The 10,648-nt window shown below is 54.6% G+C and overlaps 1 protein-coding gene across 1 annotated transcript; it reads left to right on the top strand.

Moving 5' to 3' along the window:
• The first annotated feature begins 1,001 nt into the window (after nucleotides 1-1,001).
• RABIF (RAB interacting factor) lies at nucleotides 1,002-7,253 on the top strand. The gene is made up of 2 exons (XM_055583194.1): nucleotides 1,002-1,224; nucleotides 4,938-7,253. The coding sequence occupies exons 1-2, from the start codon at nucleotides 1,099-1,101 to the stop codon at nucleotides 5,181-5,183; spliced, it is 372 nt and encodes a 123-aa protein (XP_055439169.1). The 5' UTR covers nucleotides 1,002-1,098; the 3' UTR covers nucleotides 5,184-7,253.
• The last annotated feature ends 3,395 nt before the right edge of the window (nucleotides 7,254-10,648 follow it).

A 10,648-nucleotide genomic window follows, 5' to 3' on the forward strand; every position in this document is an offset into this window, starting at 1 on the left:
GATGGATTGTGCCTGCTGATCACACCAAGCTTGTGACCATTCTCGGGGAGGAAGAGGGGAGGCAGGAGAGGGGGACGAAGAGCGATGGCCCCAGGCTATCTTCACTGCTGACTTCTGAGTTTCAGACCAGTTTCCCAAATAGTTCTGAGAAGAGTGTCACCTAGGTAAAGCTTTCTCTGACTCCCCAGATAGAATTACTCCTAACTGGTGCTTCCAATTTACTTTGTTCCGTGGATTGTCTTTATCAAATGTCCTTGGGTTTGTGTCTGTCTTCCTGTTCAGACTGTGTTCTCCAGTACAGACTGCCTATCATCATAGTATGCTCATATTCTATAATTGTAGAATATTGTAGTATATTCTATAATTGCTTAGCAAAGATTGACTTAATGAAGGACAAAGAGAAGAAGAAAAACATGCCGACCAGGGTGGTTGGGTAGACGAGACATTCCTCACATGACTTGGCTCCCCTTTCTATTCCGCTTCCCTTGCCACCTCAGGAAGACGGCGCCCGCCACACTACAGCCAGTAAGCTAGACGTCTTAAGACTAACCGGGGAGAATGCGAAACTGGAACGACCCAGAGCAGTGGCTGCAGGCCATGCCTGGATCCCGAGCCCCGGAAGGTAGCCCTTCCGACCGTACCCCCATAGGGAAGCGCTTCAACACCGAGTCTTGCCTCGCAGTGAGTGGTCAGTGCGACCCGAGCAGAGAGCAGCATCTGCAGCTTCCAGGCACCGGTCTCCGCCCCAGAGAGCAGGTGTCGTGCGCACGCTACTGCGGCTGAGATTTGCTCTGAGATCGGGACGTCCCCGCCGCTCCCGAGACGAAGCGCACATCCGGACCGGCTCAGCTTCCACCCGGTGTGAGGGAGGCCCAGCGCCTAGATGAGCCCGAGCAGCGCCCCGTCACGCCCCAGGACACACCTGTCACAAAGCCCGGCCGACTCCAGCCGCCCGGCCCGGAAGGCCCGCGCTTGCGCAGTGGCGTCCGGCGCCGGAGGCCGCGCCTGCGCCGAGCGAGTGCCGCAGGGACCGCGCCTGCGCGGTGCGAAGAGGCGGCTCCGAGCTGCGCGTCGCCGCCGAGGGCCCGGGTGGTGGCTATGGAGGCCCCGGCGCCGCCGAGCGAGCTGGTATCCGAGGAGGGCCGGAACCGGAAGGCGGTACTGTGCCGGCGCTGCGGCTCCCGCGTGCTGCAGCCGGGCACGGCGCTCTTCTCCCGCCGGCAGGTGAGGGCGCGGAGGGCGGGCCTCGATCCCGTCCCGTCCCGCTGGGGCCGCAGACACCGCGGGGCCCCCACGCCGGGCTGCGCAGACCGAGCTCCGCGGGGCCTGGGCCGTAGTTCCTCAGGCCCAGATGTCGGTGTCCGTGGTCCTGTCGCGACCTCCTGCCTCTTTCCCCGCGCGCCGCCACGCTCCGCGGGGACCCGGGGGAGGGGACGCGGGGACTGGGCGAAGTGGACGCTGGGACCCGGGAGAGTGGACGCGGGGACCCGGGGGAGTGGGCGCGGGGACCCGGGGAGTGGACGCGGAGACCTGGGGGAGGGGACGTGGACGCGGGGACTCGGGGGATTGGGCGCGGGGACCCGGGAGAGTGGACGCGGGGACCTGGGGGAGGGGACGTGGACGCGGGGACTCGGGGGATTGGGCGCGGGGACCCGGGGGAGTGGACGCGGGGACTGGGCGAAGTGGACGCAAGGACCGGGGGAGTGGACGCGGGGACCCGGGAGAGTGGACGCAGGTTCCCGGGGGAGTGGGCGCGGGGACCCGGGGAGTGGACGCGGGGACCCGGGGGAGTGGGCGCGGGAGGAAGGGACGGCAGGCGGGGGACGTCGTAAGGGCACGGCCAGAACCCGCGGAGCGCTGGCTCCGGGTCGGTGAGCCCCGCCCACGTCGTGAATCAACGGGAGTGTGGGTCGCCCGCTGCTCGGACCGGGTGCCCTGTGCCCGCTGCCCAGAGAGCGGTGGAGGGTGGACACAGACCCTGGGTTTTAAGTGAGGGAGTGGGGCTCTCGGCCCTCACGACTAAGCCCCACAGTCCGTGTTCATTTTAAGTTCTGTGAACAGTTTCTCTATAAAATGTTCTCTGTCCTTTGGTAAAACTCAGAGGTTTCAGAGAGGAAATTACAGTCACAGAGAAAAGAAACACTCCCTGAAGAGCTTGAGACTGCAAAGGGCAGTAAGTTAAGAACGGAGTCGCTGCTTCCTTACACTTTTTGAGGGGACGGGTGGTCAGGGCAGGAGAGCCAGAGGAGGTGGGCTGGTGGGAGAGAAGGGGAGAGCCCGTGTGGGTGGCAGTGGGCTGTTCTCCAGCTGAGTGGGCACCTCACAGGGCCCAGCAGGCATTCTCCCGGCCTCCGTCCCGGGGGGATGAGAACGGGTTGGCACCAGAGTTCAGCGCATCTTGGTTCCTGAGAGCCGAGACCCGGAAACAGCCCAGGGCCTCCCAGGGGTGACCGAGGAGCTGCAGGACAGCCATGCCGTGGGCACCACGACGTGGGTGACTCTCCAGGGAGCTCTGCTGAGTGAAGAAAGCTGGTCCCAAAAGATTACTACTGTATCATTCCGTTTGTGTGACATTTTTGAATTTTAGAGATGGAGAACCAATGAGTGATTGCCAGGAGGCAGGAAGGGGAGGGTGGGTGTCAGGGTGAGTGTGGGTATAAGAGGATAGGCGGATGGTGGTGATGGCGGCACCGTACTGTGAATGTCCTCAATGGCACCAGACAATCTTATGTTGTGTGTAGTTACCACAGTAAGAGATCAGGAACCAAAGTGGAACATGCTGCCTCTCTCTAGGCGGCCTTGCCCTGGTTCTCGTCGCATAACAGAATTGCCCCAGACCCTGACTTGAAACCATTTTGCTCACAAATTTGGGGATTGGCCAGGCCCAGCTACATCTTGGCTGTTCCACTGGGGGTCTTTCATGGGACAGCAGTCAGAGGGGCCGTCTCAGAAGCCTGCTCACGCCTGTGTCCACTTGTGGACCAGGAGGATCCCAGCATCTGGAACAGGCTGTGGTGAGCCACTCCTCCGTTTCTGCCAGCGGTCTCAGGGCAGCCACAGTTCAGGCTCCAAGAGAAACCCGCAAAAGTGGCCCGGCCTTCCCTCACCTCGCCTGTCCCCCTCCCCTCAGCCCACCAGGCTTAAGGAGGGAGGCAAGGTGTCCAAAGCTTGGGAGGACAGTCAGAGAATATATGGACATGCTTTCAGAGCACCACAAGTACTTACTGAAGGGACAGTTACGAAAAAGGTTAACAGATGGTTGGATGGCGTCCCCAACTCTATGGACATGAATTTGAATACGCTCGGGGAGTTAGTGATGGACGGGGAAGCCGGGCATGCTGCAGTTTGTGGGGTCGCCGAGTCTGACACCACTGAGGGACTGAATTGAACAGAAGTTCTTTCTGTTTCGTAACAGTTTTTATCCTCAACTGCAGTATAGCACGGGCTCCCAGGTGGGGCGAGTGGTCAGGAGCCCGCCTGCCAGCGCAGGAGACACGAGCGGCTGGGCTCCAATCCCAGGTGGGGCGAGTGGTCAGGAGCCCGCCTGCCAGCGCAGGAGACACGAGCGGCTGGGCTCCAATCCCAGGTGGGGCGAGTGGTCAGGAGCCCGCCTGCCAGCGCAGGAGACACGAGCGGCTGGGCTCCAATCCCAGGTGGGGCTAGTGGTCAGGAGTCTGCCTGCCAGCGCAGGAGACACGAGCGGCTGGGCTCCAATCCCAGGTGGGGCGAGTGGTCAGGAGCCCGCCTGCCAGCGCAGGAGACACGAGCGGCTGGGCTTCAATCCCTGGGTCGGGACGATCCCCTAGAGGAGGGCATGGCAGTTCACTCCAGTACTGTTGCCTGGAGAATCCCATGGACAGAGGAGCCTGGACGGCTACAGTCCAGGGGTCGCAAAGAGTTGGACACGACTGAAGCAGCTTAGCACGCACACACACACACATGCACAGTGTAGCATGCTTGCCAAGTTTTCTATAATGAGAATGTATTTTTATAAAGAGAAAGAATATTTTATATTTAAAAGGGTACTGTGGATAGTTAATGAAAAAAGCACAAGAGGTTTCCCTGAGACATCAGCAGAATCTCAAGAGTTCAGTGCAGCTCAGCAGCCTGTCCAGGATCAGGGCGCTATCCAGGGTCACCACATGGAAGAAATCACAGGGATTGCATGTGTATATGCGTGCATGCATACACCAGAGGCTCTCCTCGTGGGTGGGAGATGCAGAGATCCTGGAGATAATAGTCCAAATTCTAGTAGACTTTTCTTCCTCCTGTTCCTTTTCTAAATCCAGCATATTCGTAACAGTGATGGGGCAGAGTGAAGCCAGACACCCCGGGTCTACCCTGTTAGTGAACGTGTGATCTCTGCTCTGGATGGCGTGCTCTTGCAGGCGCTGGGGATGTGCTCGTGAACAGGAAAATTGACCTGGTGGAGGGAGACCCCGATAAACAGCCGAGCCAGTAAACAGATAGGATGGTCTCAGAGAACGATAAGCTAGGAGCAGCATGAGGAAACTGGGGGCGACGGATACTTGTTATCTTGACAGTGCGGTCAAGGCTCATCCCTGAGCGGTGTGTTGGTACCAGAATGTGTCCGGTTGTCCACTTGAGTTGTGTGTGTGTGTGTGTGTCAGTTACACCTCAGTCAAGCCGGTTTGAAAAATGCAGGCGTGGGAAGCTAGTCCAGGTCGTCTGGTTGGAGGAGACCCGAGGAGGTCACGTGTGAGCTGAGTGTTAGGGAGCCTTTGGGAGCTGGCAGGAAGGCTGGTGCATTGGGCCCGGGTGGGTGGGAGCAGAGGAAGGCGGGCCCTGTGCGCCTGGGGAGGCCCCGGTTCCCCCCGCACCCAGGGCGCACTGTCCCCGCTTTCCTGAGAATCCCTGGGCGGGGAGCTCTGGGCCACGGGGAGTAAGCCGGCCCTGGTCTGTGTTCTCCCCTGCAGCTCTTCCTCCCGTCCATGAGGAAGAAGCCGGCGCTGGCCGGAGGCAGCGGCCCGGAGGGCGATCTCCTGCAGGAGCACTGGCTGGTGGAGGACATGTTCACTTTCGAGAACGTGGGCTTCACCAAGGACGTGGGCAACGTCAAGTTCCTGGTCTGTGCAGACTGCGAGGTGGGCCCCATCGGCTGGCACTGCCTGGATGACAAGGACAGTTTCTATGTGGCTTTGGACCGGGTTTCCCATAAGTGACGGGGGGCCGCGGCTCCCCCCTACTATTAAAGCTTTCTCCAGGGACCGCCCTGTCGCCTGCTCTGCACTGACGTCCATTGTGAGTGTCACCTGCCTGTCCAGCCCAGGCCCATGCGCCTCCTTGTGGCCTCCGCGCGGGCGCTTGCTTAGGTCTCCTCCCCTCCGCTCTCCCGGCTCCAGGACACGGTACTCCCGCAGATCTCCCGTGCCGGGCTCCCTGTCTCCACTCAGGAGTTAGCCACGGTCCGCCCTGAGGACACGTGACCCGGAGTGCTCACAACGGTGCTGACCACTGAAACCTGCCTTTGGGTCTCCTTAAGGAAAGCGCGCGAGCACCTCAGAGCGACTTGTGTGGCTGACTTTGTCTACAGTAATTTATTCTCTAAGAGTAAAGCATTTCCAGACTGCAGGATTCCAACCACCCCTCAGAAGTACCTTACTTTGGATACACATCTGAGAGCACCTCGGGGGCCTCTCCTGGGGCTGCTGGAGACTTCACTGTGCAGGCGGCCATGGCCCCCTTCCCTTCACACCCTGCCGTGGCTTCTCTTTGGGGCAGCTCATCACTGCTGTCAGTGAGCTGCACATCAGCTGTGCGCTCCTGTCTGCCGGCCACGCCAAGGAGACCCCGGCCCTGGCCGCGCACTCAGCATCTCCCGGGATGAGTGGAGAGGGTGGGGTGCTGGGGGTGGTCTTTGCCGTATCTCGCACGGCTTTCTGTGTGTTTTTCCTGGACTCGTAACCCTTCCCTGGCACCTACGGGAGACGACACAGTCCGCACAGAGCTGGCTCAGCAGGACTCTGCAGGGGCCAGACCTCCGTCCAGTGCCTCTCGTCGTGGCGGGGCTGTTCTGACAGCCGACGTTCAGCACCCTTCTCGGTTCTGCCGTCTCTCTCTGAGATGCCTCACTGGCTCGGGAGTCCGTGAGGCCAGGTTCCCGGCCTCTTCCCGCCTTCCCTGCCTCCGAGGCTCAGGAGACTAGAACGGAAGCGAGGACTCCATGGAGACCTTACAGACATTCCTTTCCCCATTTTCCAGCTCTGCTTTCTCCCTCCTCCCCCCAGAACTTACCCTAAGGGCCCCCCACTAAAGTGCAGACCTTGGACACAGTTTTGCAACCAACCTCTCACCTGGGCAGGTGGCTTCGGTCCCTGGCTGTAGACTCACAGGCTCTGGAAGAAAACCGATTTGCAGATGGGCGGTCAGGCGTCCATGACTGTGGCATTTTGCAGAAAAACTGCACATCCCCTCAGGTCAGAAGGGACAAACCACGTAGATGCCTCTGGGGACATACAGCCCCTCAAATTACGAGCCAAAACCTGGGCAGTGTTTTTTAAATTAGACCTGTCCTTTCCTTAATCACAGAAACGGTGTACATTCATTGCAGATGAATACAGATGCGTGTATAAAGTTGTTTTTAATCACTCATACTTGCACCGTCCAGAAACAGCTGACGGTAATGCGGTGTACATTCCTCTCAGTGGTTTTCTGTGTGTACTCATGTAGGATTTTCAAAAACAAATACGAGGTCATATTGTACTCTCATAACTTGCTTTTTCCATTTAACAAAATACGGGCTTCCCGTGTCAGTAAACGTCCGCTCTGCCTCCATCGTGTTGAGTCGTCACCTGTACTTCTGTGCTGTAATTTGTTTAAATGATCCACTGTTAGACTGCCTCCGCTTTCTCGTAAATCATGTGATGTCAGTTGACTGTCCATGCTTTCCTATTATTTCCTCGTGCTCGTGAGCCGTGGGCTTGAGGTGGGGGGTGTCCCCGGGCTCTGCTTCCTGACGCGGTGCCTCGGAGCGGCAGAGCCCCTCAGCCTCCTGCCCGGCAGTTCCTGACACTGGGTATTTATTATCTTAAATGAACATGTTGCTACTGTAATGGGAGGAAAAATAGTGTCTTGTTTTAATTTGTGCTTATTTCTAATGAGTATTTTACATACTTGTCATTTGTTTCTTTTTTTGAGAATTGCCAAACATTCCTCCAGTAGCCAAAAATATAGTTGTTTCTTTGGCTTTTCAGCTTGGTTTGAAAGAAATAAATGCATTTAAGCAGTGGCAATTAGATTCCTGCACATCCTTGGGCTGAATATAGAAGTTGAGACAGAGAGGAGGGCTGAAACCTGTGCCTCAGGACTATCCTGGGGTCTCTCGGCTGAATAACCAGGCCCTGGGTGTCTGTCGTGACACGGGTCATCCTGCACCACACACACGCACACACACAGCCCCGGCGTGGGTGCCTTGACTTAGGGAGCCCAGCACTGAGCCTGATTATCGGCTGCAGCTCTTGCGCTGGAGCAGCGGGTTTTTCCAAGGCCTTCCTGTGTTGACCCAGAATCGTACGCGTACTGACATCTACTGCCGTTACCCCGTTGCATGAGGCTCCTCGAGTAACTCCACCCTGTGGCTGTGACGAGGACTTCTGCCCAGGTACCGGTGTACTCACCACCCCAGTGAGGTCAGTTCAGAAGGCTGCACATCATATTTTAAGAGTCCTGCAGCAGCAGGGTGCTCACAGGAGTTTGGAGAATTACTGGACCAGGATTGCTGAGAAGACGGAGGCCCTGGGTGGTGGGCTCACTGTGGTGGGCGCTCCCCTCCTGGGGGCGTTTCCCGTCTTCAAGGAGGCTGATGGGCGGTTCTGATGACTTGCATAGGTGGGAGTCGGGCCTGCCAACAGGTGTGCCCCTGGTGACCACCCCTCACTTTGGGGTGAGGCCCCCAGTTCTCTGGCCCAGGAGCAGGTGAGAGAGTGGGGAGCAGAAGGCTCTGAGGGGTTGCAGCTCAGCCTCAAACTCTTGTTCTTAACATTGGACTCCAGTGATCCCAAGTGTTGGCAGGAGCCAACAAAAACCCTCTAGAGGAAAATGTCATCAGCTTAAACTTTTGAGTTCTTTCTACAAGCAATATTGCTAATTACTAATTTATTGCATCCTGAATGCAATAAAATGTAACCAAGTGTATGAGACAAGATGATAACACCAATAAAACAAAAACTATGGAACAGGCCCCTTAGGCTGGGGAATAGAGGAGCTTTCAGACCAAGACTGTAAAATAACTGCTTACTCTAAAGGTGATACCAGACGTGGCGGGGGTGGGGGGAGTGAATTCTAGAATCTTAAAATCCAAAACCAAAAGTAAGAAATCACTGGAAGGTTATAATAGTAGATTAGATACAGCTGGAGAGAGAACTAGGAAACCGGAAACTGACAGTGAGTCTTCGAGCACACAGCACACAAGTGAGCTCAGGGGCCAGAGAACCACCAACCACAGGCCAGACCCATTCTAAGCAACATCTGATTTATTGGGATTCAGGAGCCTTCAAGTTAAGAATGGTTTTTGCCTTTGTAAATGGGCATGTAAATATCTACATAAAATTCTCACTTTTGCCTCAGCCCACAAAGTCTATTTATCTAGTCCTTAAAGAAAAAAGTTTGTCAACTCCTAACCATAACAATGTGAGACCTGGACCATAAAGAAGGCTGAGCGCCGAAGAATTGATGCCTTTGAACTGTGGTGTTGGAGAAGACTCTTGAGAGTCCCTTGGACTGCAAGATCAAACCAGTCAATCCTAAAAGAAATCAACCCTGAAAATTCATTGGAAGGACTGATGCTGAAGCTCCAACACTTTAGCCACCTGATATGAAGAGTCCACTCATTAGAAAAGACCCTGATGCTGGGAAAGATTGAAGGCAGGAGGAGAAGGGGATGACAGAGGATGAGATGGTTGGATGTCATCACCGACTTAACAGATACGAGTTTGAGCAAACTCTGGGAGACAGTGAAGGACAGGGAAGTCTGGTATGCTGCAGTCTGTGGGCTCATAGACACAACTGAGCAACTGAACAAAAAGAATTGTAACAATGTCAACTTATTCCTCAAACTGATGTATGTAAGTTTAATAAAAGCCCTATCAAAAAACCCAATAGGTTTTTTTTGTGTGTGAAATTCAACAACTGATTCTAAAAGTTGTATGTAAACACAAAGGACTAAGAATAGCCAAGACAGTCAGGGAGAAAAACCAGATGGGAGGATTTCTCTTTTCGAGAGACATGGTAGTTTGCCACAAGGGTAGAACAAAATCTCTTAGAAACAGCCCCATATGTATGGATACTTGACTTACGACAAAGGCGGGGGCCATGGTCTGGAAGGGCAAGGTCAGGAGGACTTCAGCAAGGCTGGGAATGTTCTGCTTTTTAAGAATCCGCATGGTGATTATGTCATAAGTTAAGCTGTACATCTTTTGTGCACTTTTCTAGTAGAAAGGTTTTTAAAAGAAAGCAGCAGGACTTCCCTGGTGGTCCCTTGGCTAAGATTCTGCACTCCCAGTGCAGAGGGCTCAGGTTTGATCCCTGGTCAGGGAACTAGTGACAGATTTTATTTTGGGGGGCTCCAGAAAGAGGACAGTGAAAAAGTTGGCTTAAAGCTCAACATTCAGAAAACGAAGATCATGGCATTTGGTCCCATCACTTCATGGGAAATAGATGGAGAAACAGTGTCAGACTTTATTTTTTGGGCTTCAAAATCACTGCAGATGGTGATCGCAGCTATGAAATTAAAAGACGCTTGCTCCTTGGAAGAAAAGTTATGACCAAACTAGATAGCATATTGACAAGCAGAGACATTACTTTGCCAACAAAGGTCTGTCTAGTCAAGGCTATGGTTTTTTCCAGTGGTCATGTATGGATGTGAGAGTTGGACTGTGAAGAAAGCTGAGCACCGAAGAATTGATGCTTTTGAACTGTGGTGTTGGAGAAGACTCTTGAGAGTCCCTTGGACTGCAAGGAGAGCCAACCAGTCCATTCTGAAGGAGATCAGTCCTGGGCATTCATTGGAAGGACTGATGCTGAAGCTGAAACTCCAATACTTTGGCCACCTCATGCGAAGAGTTGACTCATTGGAAAAGACCCTGATGCTGGGAGGGATTGGGGGCAGGAGGAAAAGGGGACGACAGAGGATGAGATGGCTAGATGGCTTCACCGACTCGATGGACATGAGTTTGGGTAAACTCCGGGAGTTGATGATGGACAGGGAGGCCTGCCGTGCTGCGATTCATGGGATCGCAAAGAGTTGGACACAACTGAGCAACTGGACTGAACTGAACTGAAAATCACTGCAAAGGGTGACTGCAGCCATGAAATTAAAGGATGCTTACTACTTGGAAAGAAAGTTATGACAGACCTAGACAGCATATTAAAAAGAGACATTGCTGACAAAGGTCTGTCTAGTCAAAGCCATGGTTTTTCCTGTAGTCATGTATGGATGTAACAACTGGACCATAAAGAAGGCTGAGTACTGAAGAATTGATGCTTTTGAACTGTGGTGTTAGAGAAGAATTGAGGATCCCTTGGACTGCAAGGATATCAAACCAGTCCTAAAAGAAATCAACCCTGTATATTCATTAGAAGGACTGATGCTGAAGCTCCAACACTTTGGCCACCTGATGTGAAGAGACGA

Source organism: Bubalus kerabau, chromosome 5 (assembly GCF_029407905.1).
Source record: "Bubalus kerabau isolate K-KA32 ecotype Philippines breed swamp buffalo chromosome 5, PCC_UOA_SB_1v2, whole genome shotgun sequence".
In the NCBI taxonomy this organism is placed as follows: domain Eukaryota; kingdom Metazoa; phylum Chordata; class Mammalia; order Artiodactyla; family Bovidae; genus Bubalus; species Bubalus kerabau.

Coding starts and splice junctions, on each gene's coding strand:
- RABIF (XM_055583194.1), top strand. CDS start 1,099: ATGGAGGCCCCGGCGCCGCCGAGCGAGCTGGTATCCGAGGAGGGCCGG. Junction 1,225..4,937: donor CGCTCTTCTCCCGCCGGCAG/GTGAGGGCGCGG, acceptor TCTCCCCTGCAG/CTCTTCCTCCCGTCCATGAG.